The 16985-nt window shown below is 37.0% G+C and overlaps 1 protein-coding gene across 11 annotated transcripts in view; it reads left to right on the forward strand.

The window, feature by feature from the left end:
* The window catches only part of LOC106882607 (signal peptide peptidase-like), a 350046-nt gene that overhangs the window by 231889 nt on the left and 101172 nt on the right, over positions 1-16985 (forward strand). For all 11 annotated transcript variants that reach the window (XM_089354542.1, XM_089354545.1, XM_089354550.1 and 8 more), the window contains one exon: positions 4213-4295. In XM_089354542.1, coding sequence (XP_089210668.1) covers positions 4213-4295 — 83 coding nt within the window. The remainder of the gene's footprint in view (positions 1-4212; positions 4296-16985) is intronic.

A 16985-nucleotide genomic window follows, 5' to 3' on the forward strand; every position in this document is an offset into this window, starting at 1 on the left:
ACACAGAATATATATATATATAGAGTGCATGTGTATATATATATGTGTGTCTGTATATGCATGTGTGTGTAAAGAGAGCAGTAACCTACTCCCCCCACCCCACAGTTTGTAGTAATACTGCTTCATATTTTAGAGATTTTTTTTGTTATATTAGTTTGTGTGTGTGTGTCTCTGTATATGGGCATACACACATGACTATAAACAAATACACACAGAGGCATGTACACACTTATTTGCCAGCATGCATGTGTCTCATTTTCTCTCCATGTTCTTTTTTCATTCATGCTGTTTTGTTTTCCATTTCCATCATTCTCCTCCAGACTCTCCATTTGTTTCTTTATTTCTATCTCACCCTATTTCTGTCCCTCTCTCTCTCTCTCTCTCTTTCTCTCTCTCTCTCTCTCTCTCTCTCTCTCTCTCTCTCTCTCTCATGCCCCTCTCTCTGGGAAACTTTCTGCAACGACTCTTGTGAAAGATTATTATATATAAAATTTGATTATTATATATAATCAAATTTTAAATATTTGTCTTCCTTTAGTGGACAGTTATTACAAGGGAGATAATCATTTCTTCATAATATTTGGTGGGATTAGAATCCTTAATTTGAAATTAAGGAATTATAAGGTAAAAGGTGCACAGAATTCATCTATTTAATTTTTTTTTTTTTGTTTATCTATTATAAAGTTCTTAAAATTTTATGTCAGTAGTAATCATGTATTGCCCTATTTCATTCTTTTTTAGAATTTGCCAGCATGATATGATTTCTTATAGATTGAAAGTAATTACAATGTGGAAGAAATTCATGAAACATGCTTTTCTTTTTTATTTTTCCTTCTTCATAGAGCTTTAGTAGTTTGGTAATCAAGGGAAGAGAGAGAGAGAGAGAGAGAGAGAGAGAGAAATTCCTTAGTGTCTTACTGGTTAACTGCTTTCAAGGGATTGTACTTTGTGAATGTGTCTTAAAGTGATCAATGATTTCAGTTGAATTTTAGGTAGCCAGAAACGGTATGAAGCACATCATGTGTGCGCATGTGTGTGTGTGTGTTTCATTTTCACTGATTTTAGGCACCAAAGGATGGAAACAATAACATGAAGAAAACTGAAAAGTTAGTGCTCTTTGAATGAAATAGCTTATGATATATTTTCTGTACTGAATTACAAATACTCTCTTGTCACTGTTGCTATTAGAAATGCAGTGAATGAAAGTAAGATTGGTTCCTTGGAAACTTGTAACCAATAACACTGTTGTTCACCATTTGTGATATAGAATTGATGAATTAAAGTTAAGTGCCCCCCCCCCCCCTCCATGATAGCTGTAAATGAGCATTACCATCATGCAAGTACTGTCTTTAATTTCCAAACTTTTGTGAAAACATGTTTGGCTAGGAGGAAATTGAAAACAGAAGAGGGTTCGCAACAGGTAGGTCATTTAATCATAAAACATGTCTTGATGAATTACATCCACTGCATGCAGGCAAGGAAAAGTGGCTGTTATGATGATGATGTTGAAGTCATCCTGGTGCAAGCAGACATATGATGTGCCATCTTGGTTTTCTTTTGGCCCTCTCTGTTCTCTTCTATAGAGCTGAAATGAAGCCCCTCTCTGAGATTCTGGCAAAGAGGATTGACGGCTTTAATAGCAGAGATCTGAAAACTATCAAGAGCATCAGATGGTACCATTATGTGTCCAACAAAGAACTGTGTGCATGCACACATTGGCCCACATCCTCCCTTCTCATAGCTATCCATCGCATGCACTGGTATGGCCATGTCCTCTATCTTCCACTAGATCATCCTACCAGGGCTTTACTCTCATTTGGTGTAGTAGTTGTGGATTGGAAGAAGCCCCATGGTAGGCCCCACACCAGATGACCAGACATGATTGGGGAAGATCTCCAAAGGCTTAACATCACCTTGGAGGATGCAGAGGAGCTGGCACAGGACTGCCAATGATGGAGAGCACTGGTGGACCTGTTCGACTTTACATATGATGACATCTCAGAGACAACTAACCTGGGCTGACCCCAGTCCCATCAAGCAAGAGCATGAAGCAAGAAAGCAAGCAAGGTGTATCTATGACTACCTTTTCCAATATGCAGTAAGATGTAGTTTGAGGTAGATTTGACTGCTATTTTAGGTACGTTGAGCTCCTTATATTTGTCATTTGTAATTCATAGTGACCAGGGTTCCTACATAGGTTGTCTTCCCAGTGGCTTTCTCAATCTTGTCAACTCTAGGCTGGTCTCCTGATTATTGATGCAAGTTAGCTAGCTTACACAGAAAGTAGATATTCAGAGAAAGAGAAGAAAGAGTGGTAGAGTGATAAATTGTGTATAGGTGTGGCTGTGTGATTAAGAAACCGGCTTCCCAACTGTGTGGTTTTGAGTTCAGTCTTAATGCATGTCCCTTGGTCAAGTCTTTTACTATAGCCTTGGGCTGACCAAAGTTTTGTGAATGGATTTATGACATGCAAACTGAAAGAAGCCTGTTATATATGTGTGTTTGTGTGTACACTTGTTTTGACATTTACATGATGGCTATAAATGAGCATCACTATGATTTAAGTGATACTGTTTGCTTCTAATCTTCTGCAAAAAAACATGTATGTTACCTTGTTTGGAAATGGGCGAGGATTGGTGACAAGAAAGGCATCTGACTGTTATATCCGATTATTATTATATCAGCTTTGAATGATATTCAAAGCTGATATCTTCAATTGTTTTTAAAGTAATGAGATTTTGTACAATTTATGAAATAAAAGATTATTATAACAATTTAATAATTGCCTGCAATTAACTAATATGTCAACAAAACATACATGCTTGATAAAAGAAATGAATTACTCAGTAAGTATTTGAATAATGGTTTCAAATTTTGGTACCAGGCCAGCAGTTCTGTAGTGAGGGTTTAGTTAATTATATCAACCTCAGTACTTGTCTGGTACTTTATTTTATTGACCCTGAAAGGATGAAAGGCAAAGTTGACTTCAGTTGAATTTGAATTCAGAATATAATTGGTTGGAAGAAGTACTGCAAGGCATTTTTGGGGCATGCCAATGATGCTGCCAGCTTGCTGCCTTAAGCACTTGAATAATGGAATTCTTTTTTACTGGTTGCAGCTAATTGGCTGTGTCCATTATTGAGCACTACATTGAGAAAGAGTTTCAAGTTACCACTTTTTTATTTTCAATTAATTTTCTCATAAGAAACATAAGAATGTCTAAGTCTTGAAATAAATATAAAGTATTTCAGATTGGGATAGTTTCTCATCCTCCCCAATACCAAAGTATATCTGTTTATTAAATATTCCATCTATTTAGTGACCCAGTTAGGAGTGACATTCATAAAATTCTTTCTCTCAATGTGCTAATGACTATCAGTCATTTGATCTTATTTATCTTTGTCTAAGATGCAAATGACATTATTCTGTGTGAACAGTAGCACACAAAGTTACAACAGCAAATTGGCAGAATCACCAAAACATTGGATAGTATTTTGTTCTGACTCTTTGCAATCTGAGTTCAAATCCCACCAAGGTCAACCTTGCCTTTTGTCCTTTCAGAGTTGATATGAAGTACCAAATAGGAGGTAGTGGATTTGTAGAACTGTTAGAGGGTAGGGCAACTTATTCCAGCTCTTTGCATTCTGGTAGCAACACCTGTGACGCCACTGGTGTGCCAAACTGTATCTGCTCATGTCAGCAGCCTTTGATCTGGAGGCTAGTTCTCTCCGCTTCTTCTGCAACACGACATAACTTATCCTGTACAGGTTGCTGCTTGTGGGAGAGAAGACTGATGTCGTCTGCGTAGTCCAAGTCTTCCAACTGTTTATTGAAGATCTGGATCATGCATTGTTTATTTTAGAATGACATTGTAAGGTAAGTGTGAGAGGTTGGATCTGATAAATTTGAACATAAAGCAGATAGAGAATTTGGGCCAGATAAGGCCTGCTTAAATGCTAAAGAGTTAAACTGGTCATATCTTGTTCAAATATTCTACCTGTTTTATGTTCAAACTTGCCAAATCTAGCCTTTCTCACCACTCAGTCTGAATATAAACAATCACATCATTGAAATCGCAAAGCTATGATATAATGCATGATTAATTTGAAACATGAATTAATATGCATTACATTTGACAGTAATCTGGACGATAAAGGGTTAATTTATCATATTGGTTTTTTTCACGTTGTTGTTCTACTTTCTCATTTTCAGGTCATTGAATCTGGAGCAGGAAAATCGAGAAAAAGAGAAGGATAAAACAAATTACAATGGTTTTTCTGGAGAAAATGATGGAAGTAGGTGTATTTTGCTGTTTATTTTGCTTTCAGTGAATGTATTTATTGTACATGCAAATACACATGCACTCATATTTCAATACATAGATACACATACTCACTCTCACACATATAGATACTCCCAAGAAAAGGCATACATATGCAAGCTCACAGATACTCACACATGCATATATACAAGCAAACACATACGTGTGTATGTAAATGTGTATGTGTGTACCTATTTCCTTCTGTTTGTTGTTTGTGTGTGTTTGCATGGGTCTACATAGGTTCATGTTTGCATACATGTATGTGTATTTGCGTGTGCATGCATATGTGTTTGTGTATTTGTATGTGTGTTTCCATGGTGACACTGAACAAATTAGTGTAGTTTGTGACTTAGTTAAATGTATTCTTTCACTTTCATCTCTCAAATGTATATTAATAGCCCTTACAAGAGCAACTAGAACTGATGGGGGTTACCCTATAGTCAGTCTTAGCATGAGCAATGTGTACCAGACTGTTCTTTAATTTTGTGTTTTTCCAGTTCAGTTTGTAAATGTTGTTAAACTTAATTAGATTAATAGATTATCTGACTTTAGTTAAAACCATAAATTGTATGTTGGCTTGCAATTTATTTCAAGTGTGTAGTAATTCAACAAAGACTAAGTGTATATAATGATGCAATAGAGAATGGTTGATGCTATGATCTGATTAAGATTATGTGTGTATAATGATCCAACAGCTACTAGATGTGTGTACATTGAGCCTATAGAGACCTGGTGTATAAAAAGTTATCCACATGAGGTGTGTGTGAATAGTTATCCACTAGAGATTAGGTGTGTGTGTGTGTGTGTGTGTGTGTGTATGTATGTAATGATCCTGTAAAGGCCAGGTGTTTGCATGCAGTGATCCAAGAAGGACTAGTTTGTATAGTATCCAGTAAAGAGCAAGTATGATTTATTAGAGACTACATGCATGTATAATTAACCAACAGTGACAAAGTGCATGTTATAATCTAGTGGATACCAGGTGTGTGTGGTGTCAAATAGATATCGAATGTATGTTAGTATTCAAGTAGATATCAGGTGTGCATTGTGATCAAGTAGATATCATGTGTGCATGATGATCAAGTAGATACAAGTGAGTCTCGTGATGAAGTAGATATCATAGTGATCAAATTGATATTAGGTCTGTGTAATGTTCATGTAGATATCAAGTGTATGTAAGGATCAAGTAGTGTGTGTGTGTGTAGTGATCAATAGATATCAGATGTGTGGTGTGGTAGAGACCAGCATGTACAGTGGCTGTTTCTAATAGCAACAATGTCAAAAATTTGAACACTTGCCACAGCACATCATTGCTCACATTTAGCTTTTATGATTTCTAACAAGTACAGGCCTAACTTCAATGAAAATTTGGATTTTTTTTTTTAATCAATCAGGTAGGGAACATAATACCTGTAACGGGTTACATACCCATGTTTTAGAAGTGAAGGGACATACACTGCATATGCCGGTGTATAAGATGTGCTTCTTATATTCTTAAATGTAACAAAAAAAAAAAAATGCCATATGTCTAATGTGATTGTATCATTGATGGGATACCGAGTATATGATGGAAGATACTGAGTATATGATACAAAATATACTTGTATAGTAGAGATGTATCTTATGCAGGAGTGTATCTTATATGCTGGCAAATATGATACTACATTTATTCACTTGTCATTTCCAAAGATGATAAAAAGTAAACCATAATAATAATGATGAGTAACCTATGGGAATTCTATGTTTTATAAATGTACTTGCTTTGATGCATAAATTTATAAATCATAAAAAATATTGTTTTATTATGCTGACGATTTTTGATTGTCTTCAACTTGTTCCATTGCTAATGTTGTTTAAATTGTAACACTCATACACATCATGACAAATAATAATATTATAGATGGTGGTGTTGATGGTGTTGCTGTCATTGTCACTTATGAAACATTTTTGTAAAGCAGAATTTGTGGGGTCAGTTGGCTTATCAGACAGGTATCATCCCCTGGATGGGGGGATAGCCTGAACAGTGATTCACAGTATTCTTTGGAATACAAAGCAACTGATGAATGAAAGCATCAAAGAAAGAGAAATTTGTTGTACTGGCACCCTCTTGATAATGTGAGGAATAATTGAGGTGGTAGTGGTGTTGTTGTTGAGAGGGAGCAACAGTCAAACCAGATTTCAGAGGCCTGGGTGTGTATTAAGCACAGGTATGGGCCATGTGCATCTGCCTTTCTACTTGGCTGTTCCTGAATGTATCAACATTGATTCAGGAAGTGGCAGGCAAACTTCAACACAGCTGTTCTACATATCAACTATCATCATCATCACCACCATCTTCACCACGACCACCACCTCCATCATCACCACCACCTCCATCATCACTACCACCACTGCCACCACCACCATCATCATCAGTGTTGGTGATATTTCAAAGATTAAGTTAAAGATAATTTAAGAAGACGGAAAGACATTCAGTGAGGATAAAAAAATTAAAAAATTGATGTTATAATGAGGTTTAATAGCTAATAATATTTTCTGCTTTTAGTCTTGTATTGAAATAAGCTACTCTCAATTGTTAGTGTAGATTTGCATTGATAACTGTCTGTGTTGATCCAAACAATTTCAATAGCTCTCAGCATTGTTTTAACATTTCAAAAAGGAGAACAAGTTTAAACTTGTACAGAGAAATTGCCTTAAACTATGACTCATATTGGTCATGTAACAGTAGTAATGTTTCGGTTGATGTTATGTAACTGAACATCTAGTAAATTCATTGTGGATAATTACATTGCGGTAAATATATCACCTGTGATTTCATTGCAAGCTAATTATATTGCATGCCAAAAACATTGTCAGTAAATTCATCGTCATACTTTTTATCAGTGCAATAAATTACATCACTAGACATTTTTGTTTTTAAAGTTTTTATTTGCATGCTAAATATATTTAAAGGTTTTATTTGTGCTCTAAATACGTTTCATTAATAATGAGAAAATAAAATTCAAATACAAGAAAAAAAGCGACAAAAAAAAGCAAATCAGAGTTGCTTTTAAAAACAGCGTCACAAAATACAAATGGATCCAGTAAAATAACACAATTATAAATTAGAGGAAAAAACATTTTAAAAAGCCAAATAATGAGCACTGCTTGCTTACTTTAGCTCATTGCTCCCAATTGAGCCTTGGCCATCAGTGACTTTTCTTCACTGTTCTTGACTCTAGACTGTCTTTTCCACTTCTCCCCCATTGGATTCTTGCTTCTCCTCCCGGGGCTTGTTGGTTTTGAATCTTCATTGATGCGTCTGTAACTTTGCTTTTTTTGTAAGTAGGGTGTTGGCCCTAAGCAAACCTGTCTTTACATCTGGAAAGAAGTGGTTCACATGAGGTAGTATCAAAAGGTTCCCGGACTAGTTATGTTTAATAGAAAATAACTTATTTACCTAAGTGTTTATATCATCTCCTTCAAAATTGTCACCTTGTGCAGCAATATACTGGATCCAGCATTCCTGCCACATTTGGAATCTTGCTTGGAAGTCATTTTCTGTAAGCAAGTTGAGGGCTTTCTGCGATTTGCTCTGGATCTTGACAATGGTGTTAAAATGGCAACCTTTGAGCTGCATTTTTATCTTGGGGAAGAGATGGAAGGTGGTGACTAGGGCAGGTATGGAAGTGAGATCATGTTGGTTTTGGCAAGAAACTCATGAGTGACGAGAGCTTGGTGACAGGGTGCATTGTCATTGTGAAGAATCCACTTCTTTGTGCTCCACAAATGCTGCCGTTGAATGTCCTCCCTCAAATGTTTCAAAATGTCGTAGTAGGACTCTTGATTGATGGCCTGGCCCTCGGGGATGAATTCTTGATGCACAATACCACATTTCCAGGAGTGATGCTCATGACAGGTCTTGCAGATTATCCATCTTCTTTGAAAAGTCGCTCATCTTCCACTTTTGAAGCACCCGTGCCACTTGAAACATTGCGTACAACCCATTGCTTCATTACTGTAAGCTTGCCAAATCATGCTCAATGTCTCTGTGGCAGACTTCCCAAGTTTAATGTGAAATTTCACATTGGCTCTTTGTTCCTGTCCATGATAAAATTGCAGACTACAGCATACAGATGATCACAAAAACACAAATTTCACAACTTGCAAAGTAAACACAGTGATGTCACTCAGCACACAGTCTCATGAGGGTCACTGCTAGCTATCACTGTGCATGCAACCATGTGCTGTCATCTGTTGATATGCTACAGAACTAGTCTGGGAACTTTTTGATACCGCCTTGTATTAGTCTGGCCTCTATCGTTTGACTGGTCTAGCATGGGAGACCCTACCAGAAGCTTGTGGTCTACCAGTATAACTCAGAGTCATTGAGGCAACGAAGCCACCACATCACAACAAAGACTGAAACTAGAGGTGGAAAAACATAATGGGCAATGCCTTTTAAATAATCAATGTTTTGTTTTTTTGATATTCACTGACAGTATATTGAATTCTCAATGCACTACCTATATATATCATTTTGTGGTGCGACATTTCTGTTCCAGTAATATTTTGTTTGATTTATCACTTCATTTCTTGATTGTTCTTTCTTGTGGTTTTTAAAAATTTCTCGATTGTAGGATGGAAATTTTTTTGTTAATTTCTTTTTTATTGTTAATGAAAATGTAAAGTATCTGCTCTGTGAATATAACTTTTTAATTAATATCTAGTGATATATTTGGCATGAAGATGAACTTATCAATGATATATTGGCTCATAATATAATTGCCTTGTTGTGAAACTGTCAGTTGATGAAGATACAAGTAATGTATTTACCATACTGTAATTAACAGTAATGAATTTATCATGATGAATTAGGTGTGAACCCATGTAGCAGTTGCATTGTGGTTGCTGTCTGAAGCCATGTTGCTGTGAGTGATGCCATGTAATAGCATTGTTATGGTTGATATCAAGTAGCCATGTTGTTGTTGTTGATGTCTATAGAAATGGTATCATAGCTTATGTAATCTATTGCAGACATGGCTGTGTGGAGCTCATTTTACAACCACATGGCTTTGGGTTCAGTTCCACTGTACAACACCTTGGGCAAGTATCTTCTACTATAGCCCCAGATTGTGAGTGAATTGGGTGGATGGAAACTGTATGCAAGCCTCTGTGTGTGTGTGTGTGTGTGTGTGTGTGCGTCACTGCCAGGGGTCATAACAGGGCACTTGCATGTGGTTGCTCCATTTGCTAAAAGTAGCACCTGTATTTCCTTCTACTACTAAAAAATGGAAGGTCATGACTAGAAAGTCTTTGAACATAGGTCTGCTCTGTTCATACTGATCTGGAATTCAATAACAGCAGCTGTTGTGATACATGAACCATACCACTGTTTTGTTGCTCAGCAAATGGTTATGGGGATAGGGGAAATTTTTTTAAACATTTAAACTGGCCATATATGGCGCATTTTACCCAGTTTATGTTCGAACCAACCAAATCCTGCCTCTGACACTTACCCTACAATGTCAGTCTAAAACATAAATAATCAGCTCATTGAATTCTTGAAGCTACAAAAAATGCATCATCATCATCACCATCATCTTTTAATGTCTGTTTTCCATGTTGGTATGGGTTTGATGGTTTGATGCCAAGCTCTTCAGTCTGTTTCAGCATAGTTTCTACAGCTGGATGCCCTTCTTAACACCAAACACCTTACAGGGTACTTTTTACTTAGCACCCACAGCAATGAGGTTACCAAATAATATACAAGACATGACTCCTTGGCTGAGGTGGTAGAGGAATAGTATTGAGGAAGGTGGCTTTGTGCCTGATGAGAGGTTAGAGTAATGGGAATATATAAGGATTAAATTTGATAGAGTAATCTGAATGCTAAAGAGTTAAACCAATCCCATCCTTTGGGAATTTAAACATATATTAACAATGAAATGATCACCTAGATTATAGTTGTAACTGTGATGCTGCATTATTGATGATTTTAGAGCAGTGAATGACAGAATTAGTAAAACAGCAAACTTAAGTACTTGTGGTATTTAGTTACTTATTCCCCTTTACATTTTGAGCTCAAACCATGCTGAGATCAACTTTGCCTTTCATCATTCAAGAATCAATAAAATAAGCACCATTTAAATATGAGTTAATCTGATTAATATATTCCCACCACCCCTAGAATGTGCCCTTGTGCTCATTTTACAATTCATTGTTTATAATATTATGACAAGCATTCATCATCATCGTCATTTAACATCCGCTTTTCATGCTAGCATGGGTTGGACGATTTGACTGAGGACTGGTGGACCAGGTGGCTGCACCAGGCTCCAATCTGATTTGGCAGAGTTTCTACAGCTGGATGCCCTTCCTAACGCCAACCACTCCGAGAGTGTAGTGGGTGCTTTTATGTGCCACCGGCACGAAGACCAGTCAGGCGGTACTGGCAATGGCCACGCTCGAAATGGTGTATTTTACATGCCACCTGCACAGGAGCCAGTCCAGCGGTACTGGCAATGATCTCACTCGAATGTCTTTTCACGTGCCACTGGCACAAGTGCCAGGAAGGCAACGTTGGTAACGATCACGCTCAAATAGTGCTATTTACGTGCCACCGGCATGGAAGCCAGACTGCTGGTGCTCTGGCAACGATCATATATTTTTATCAATATTTAGCAGAAGCAACAGAGTGACTCAAGGTCCGAGAGTTTTGTGTTTTAGCACCTATCAAATTTATCAAAAAGTTTGGTAAGTGCTGAACACACAAGACTCTCGGACCTTGAGTCACTTTGTTGCTTCTGCTAAATATTAATAATAATATACATATACTCATATTCTGAGTTCTATTTTTCCTGTTTGCATCACTATATATATATATAAGTAAGATCCAAGGACCAAGGTGTGTGAAGTTAGTAAGCTTTGAGCAATCTGTAGAAGGTATAAAAAACAACTTTCAGGAACAATAGTGGTTTATCGATGTAGAAGGTTGTAAACTTTTCCCATATCAAAGTTCAATAAACTGAAAAAAATTATTTTATAGTTTACGGTTAGCAGCTAACCATGAATAATAAAAAATATATATATATATATATATATAGGTGCAGGAGTGGCTGTGTGGTAAGTAGCTTACCTACCAACCGCATGGAACCGTGTTCAGTCCCACTGCATGGCACCTTGGGCAAGTGTCTTCTACTATAGCCTCGGGCCGACCAAAGCCTTGTGAGTGGATTTGGTAGACGGAAACTGAAAGAAGCCTGTCGTATATATCTATATATATGTATGTCTGTGTATGTGTGTCTGTGTTTGTCCCCCCAGCATCGCTTGACAACCGATGGTGGTGTGTTTACGTCCCCGTAACTTAGCGGTTCGGCAAGAGACCGATAGAATAAGTACTAGGCATCCAAAGAATATGTCCTGGGGTCGATTTACTCAACTAAAGGCAGTGCTCCAGCATGGCCACAGTCAAATGACTGAAACTAGTAAAAGAGTAAAAGAGTATATATATATGTCTGTTATATATTGAGAAACCTGGATCAACTGTTGTTTAGCCCTACGTCAAGATTGAATGAGCAAATTTATGGTTGATGTCATTATGGCCCTATTCACCTTACTTTTTTGTTCTTTGAGACAGCTTGTCTAGGATCACATTATCTAATGTGTACTTCATTTTTTAAGATGACAGGGTGTGATTTGAGGGAGATTTGGTTATTGTTTCTAGTGAAGTGAATGACTGTCCCCATAAAGGTTCTCTACCACTTCTTCCCCCACATGTATTAGATATGATGGGAATTGTTGATTAATCATTTTGATACCAACTCACCTGAGACCGCTCCTTATCCTATGATTCACAATGTTCACGTCTAACTTAAAAACTTTCCGATATCATTTATGTTATGTTCCAGGCAAATAATGTGTTTCATTAGACAATAGTCTCAGAAGATAAATTTAATTGTAAAGTTGTTTTTAGTTCAATCATATCTGAAATTTAATTCATATGTGCTCTAAACATTGCTTCCAGTATAATATTCTTAATCAGAATTGTTGATAAGGTATGGTATCTTTTTAAAGAACTTTATCTTATTTGTGGATTAAGATTACTGAAACTTTCTAAGATGTTTAGTTAGCAATTGTTGAGAAGGAAAAAAAAATCAGATACATTTATATGGAAAAGCTAATATTGCAGTCATGGCAGTCAATGCATCTTATTAGAAATTGGTTTATATTTACCACTATATTTTATATTGTAGAATTATTTGGTGTTCTTGTTATTCAGCTCCAAGTTAGCTTTGGCTTAGAAAACTTACGACCAAAAGCATTCCAGCTGTAACTATCTGATAACCTAATGTGATAAACAAAACAATAGGGTGTATGATGCAAGGAAGATCTGGCTACTACTTTTAATTAAAACTGCATGTAAAGAGTGGTGGTGAATGTTAGCATAGTTCATGCATTCTGAAAAATATTCTTCAGACAAATAGACAATTTTCCTATTTTGGCCTCGTAGCTATTTTATTTTTAATCATGGAAGTAGTATTTTATCCTTTGTTCTCTATCACCAGTCATTTCTGTATCATCCAACAATATGTTTTCTTGACATCTCTATTCCTTGCATTGGCAATTGAAGCATTCAAATAAAATCAGAACAATGACACTAATTAGCAACACAGCTATAATGAAATGATGAATCATCTTTTTAAATCTTAGTGTTGCTCTTACAGGTCGTGATTGCAAGTGTACCCTTTGCTCTCTTTAAACTGATTGATGAATGAGTAGAAACTATGTAGGGTTGAGAAGTCTCTTCATCTTTTCTTGTTGAGGATACAAAATCTCTCCAGTGGTTGTGCTAATATGAAACCCAGTACGTTCAGTAAAATGGTTGGTGGTAGGAAGGGCATCAAGTCATAGAAACCATGCCAAACTTAATAACGTTCAAGTGAGATATAGTCCACCAACCCATCCAGGAAGAAATGACCCCCAAGTAACTTGGACCTTGACTTTCAATCCAATCTATGTCAGGATGTAAAGTGGGCATAAAACATTTTCATTGTGTGTGTGTGTGTGTGTGTGTGTGACATCATCATCACTTAATATCTGTTTTCCCAGCTGGTGTGGGTTGGACAGTTTGGCAGGAGCTAGCAAGCTAGAGAACTGCATCAGGCTCCAATTGTCTGTTTTGGCATGGTTTCAACAGTTGAATGTCCTTCTTAATGCCAACCACTTTCCAGAGTGTATTGGGTACTTTTTATATGGCACAGCATGGGCCCACTTCATGTGACACCAGCTCCAGTGCTTTTCATGTGTCACTAGCACGAGTGCTTTTTACATGACACTAGTACAAGATATGAGTGGTTGGCGTTAGGAAGGGCATCCAGCTGTAGAAACTCTGCCAAATTGGATTGAAGCCTGGTGTTGCCATCCGGTTTCACCAGTCCTCAGTCAAATCGTCCAACCCATGCTAGCATGGAAAGCGGACGTTAAACGACGACGATGATGATGATGATGATATATATATACATGTATGTATATATAAAAGAGTTTTATGAACATTCGAGAGAATGTGAAATAATTCTTTTTCCTTTGTTTCTTTTCATTTTTGAATTTTCAAAGCATGCACATAAAGCTATAGATAATAGCATGTAAATATCAGGATGAAAAACGCTTTTAGATAGCCTTCAACTTTCTCTGTCCCAGAAGGTTTTTCAACCCAACATGCTATTTGACATATAGCTTATACATTTGATGGAGTTTTTAGTATCATTGCCATTGATCTTTTGCTTGTACTAATTAGTTACTAATGAGTTTGAACTAAATGGAAGAGCTGTGATGGTGAAGGGGTTTTTATAATAAGAAGCTACACATTGACTCTGGTTGTATTTTTCTATCTTGTGAAACATGTTGAATTAATTGTATCATGTTGTTTGTTTAGCTTTAGGTCAGCTCTGAATGAAAAAGCTTATGATCAAAGACATTCTAGTTGTAACCATCCTGTCTCTTTTCTGTGTGCAGGGAGCTCCCAACTACATTATCTAAAATGTTCTTGTTAAGGTGATAGTGTGTGATTTTAGTGTGATTAGGTTGCTACTTCTAGCAGATAGGGTGACTATGTAAAGACTATTATCTTGGTTTAAATACCAGCCTGTGTACCCTAATGGTATGAAGAAACCAGTAAAAAGGTCACTACATGATTGCTCAACCTGCTCAAAATAGCAGCCAAACCTTCCTATAAAAAAAGAAAAAGACACATTTGAATAATATTGTCCTGGGTATACTATGTCTAGTGGGGACGTGTGGCTTAGTGGTTAGGGTGTTGGATCATGATTATAAGACTGTGTTTTGATTCCTGGACTGGGCAACACATTGTGTTCTTGAGCAAAACACTTCATTTCATGTTGCTTCGGTCCACTCAGCTATCAACATTGAGTAACCCTGTGACAGAGTGACATCCTGCCCAGGTGGGGAATATATACGTCATTCCTTTCTGAGTCGTATAGATTCATAGGGACAGTTTCCTGGTTTCCAAGATGATGATCATGATGATGGAAACCAGGAAACTGGCCCTATGAGTCTATATGACTCAGAAAGGAACTTTACTTTTTATTCTGTTTTAAAAAATAATATGAGAAAACACAAGATGAGATAGTCATGACTGAAGTGCTTTTGATCATATGCTGTCTCAATCTAGGTTGATCTGGGTTGAACAATAGCAACAACTTATGGTATAAAGGTTAACTTAAAATCTGTTTCGAACCTACTGGTTCATTAGGGCAGAGCTTATCCTACATCCCTTAGTGTTTAAGCAACTGAAAGTACAGATTCCTCACTAAATGTGATACCTGTCTGTCATAGAGTTTACTGCCCACAAGTTATCACTGGTACTCATTTTAGCTAAGTAGACTGAAGTGCTTTGCTCAAGCGTACAATCACTGCCTAGTGCAAGAATTGAACCTGTGATCTAATGATCATAAGCTCAACACACAAAGCACTATACCATGCATTTTCGCGTGGTATGAAGGTAACTCCTTTAATTCCTGTCTTAGGCAGACTGATTCCATGTCTTGAACCTGGTACTATAGTGCTGAAAATAGAACAGTTATCAGTCTGCTAGTTTGTCAACAGGTTTTAGATGGTGACTACAGTAGAGATGGATGGGGAGGTCTTGTTTAGTGCAATGACAAGTGAACTCTTTAGCTGTTTTGTAATCTCACTAGAAAATTTGGCCTTCCAGAAGTAGTTGAACTTGTAGCAGTTTTGATGTATTTGGCTATATATATTTATGCGAAGCAAATAGAAGAGGAAGAGGTTTTGTTTAGAGCAATGGTGATTCTTCTTCTACTTTCAATTGTTCCAGTCATTGGACTACAGCCATGCAAGATCACTTCCTTGATGGGTACTTATTTATTATTATTTTTAAGTCTGATATTTATTCTATTGGTCTCTTTTGTTGAAACACTAAGTTCAGAGACATAAACAACCAACACCAGTTGTCAAATGGCAGTGAAGTGAACAAGCACAAAGATACACATACATACATATATATATATACAGGTGGAGGCGCAATGGCCCAGTGGTTAGGGTAGCGGACTCGCAGTCATAGGATCGCGGTTTCGATTCCCAGACGGGCGTTGTGAGTGTTTATTGAGCAAAAACACCTAAAGCTCCACGAGGCTCCGGCAGGGGATGGTGGTGAACCCTGCTGTACTCTTACTTCCTGTTTCTGTTGTGCCTGTAATTCAAAGGGTCAACCTTGTCACACTGTGTCATGCTGAATATCCCCGAGAACTTCGCTAAGGGTACACATGTCTGTGGAGTGCTCAGCCACTTGCACGTTCCGTTGATTGGATCAACTGGAAACCTTGATGTCGTAAGCGACGGATTGCCAACAACATATATATACATATATATGTACATATGAGTGTGTGTCTTTGTGTGACAGGTTTCAATACAGTTTCTGTCTATTGAATTCACTTGCAAAGCATTGGTTGGCCTGAGGCTATAGTAGATGACCTTTGTCCAAGGTGCCATGCAATGGGACTGTACCTGAAACCATGTGGTTTCAAAGTAAGCTTTAGAAAATTTGGCCACATAGTTGTTGAATTTTTGATGCATTTGGTGAGTGTTTATGGAAAGCACTTATAAGAAAAAATGGTTTTAGGTTTGAGTTGTCAAGGTGTTCTTCTTTGTTTATGAAATGTCTGTTGGGTAGTATTTGATACGGAGTGACTAAGGATAAAAATTAATCACAGTTAAACTCGCATCCCTCACCTATACAAATTGTATGAATGTGGGTGTGGAAATAGTTAGAATGTGAAATTTGTTGTCAGTGTTTTGTGGGCTGTGGTCTCTTGTCATAAATTGTAGTCTGTTTAATAGACCTTATGTTTGGTTGTAGATCTCTCTACTCTCTGAATAATTATGCCAGTGAGTGCTTGGGTAAACAGTTTAGGGCCCTGGTAGATTTGATATAATCTATACTGGTTGTGTATTGTATGTAGATTAGTGTCATGTTTTCTGAGTGAACCTTTGTAATCTTGTGTTTTTGTTTCATATTTGCTTATGTTGTTAACAAAAATGCTTCAAGTATATTGCTGTGTCCTGTGGAAATATTGCATTTACAAAAGGATATATATATTTTTTAAAAAACTTGTATGAATAGGTTTTCCTTTACAGTGTCATGGAG

This window comes from Octopus bimaculoides, chromosome 1, assembly GCF_046866305.1.
Source record: "Octopus bimaculoides isolate indiv1 chromosome 1, ASM4686630v1, whole genome shotgun sequence".
Lineage (NCBI taxonomy): Eukaryota > Metazoa > Mollusca > Cephalopoda > Octopoda > Octopodidae > Octopus > Octopus bimaculoides.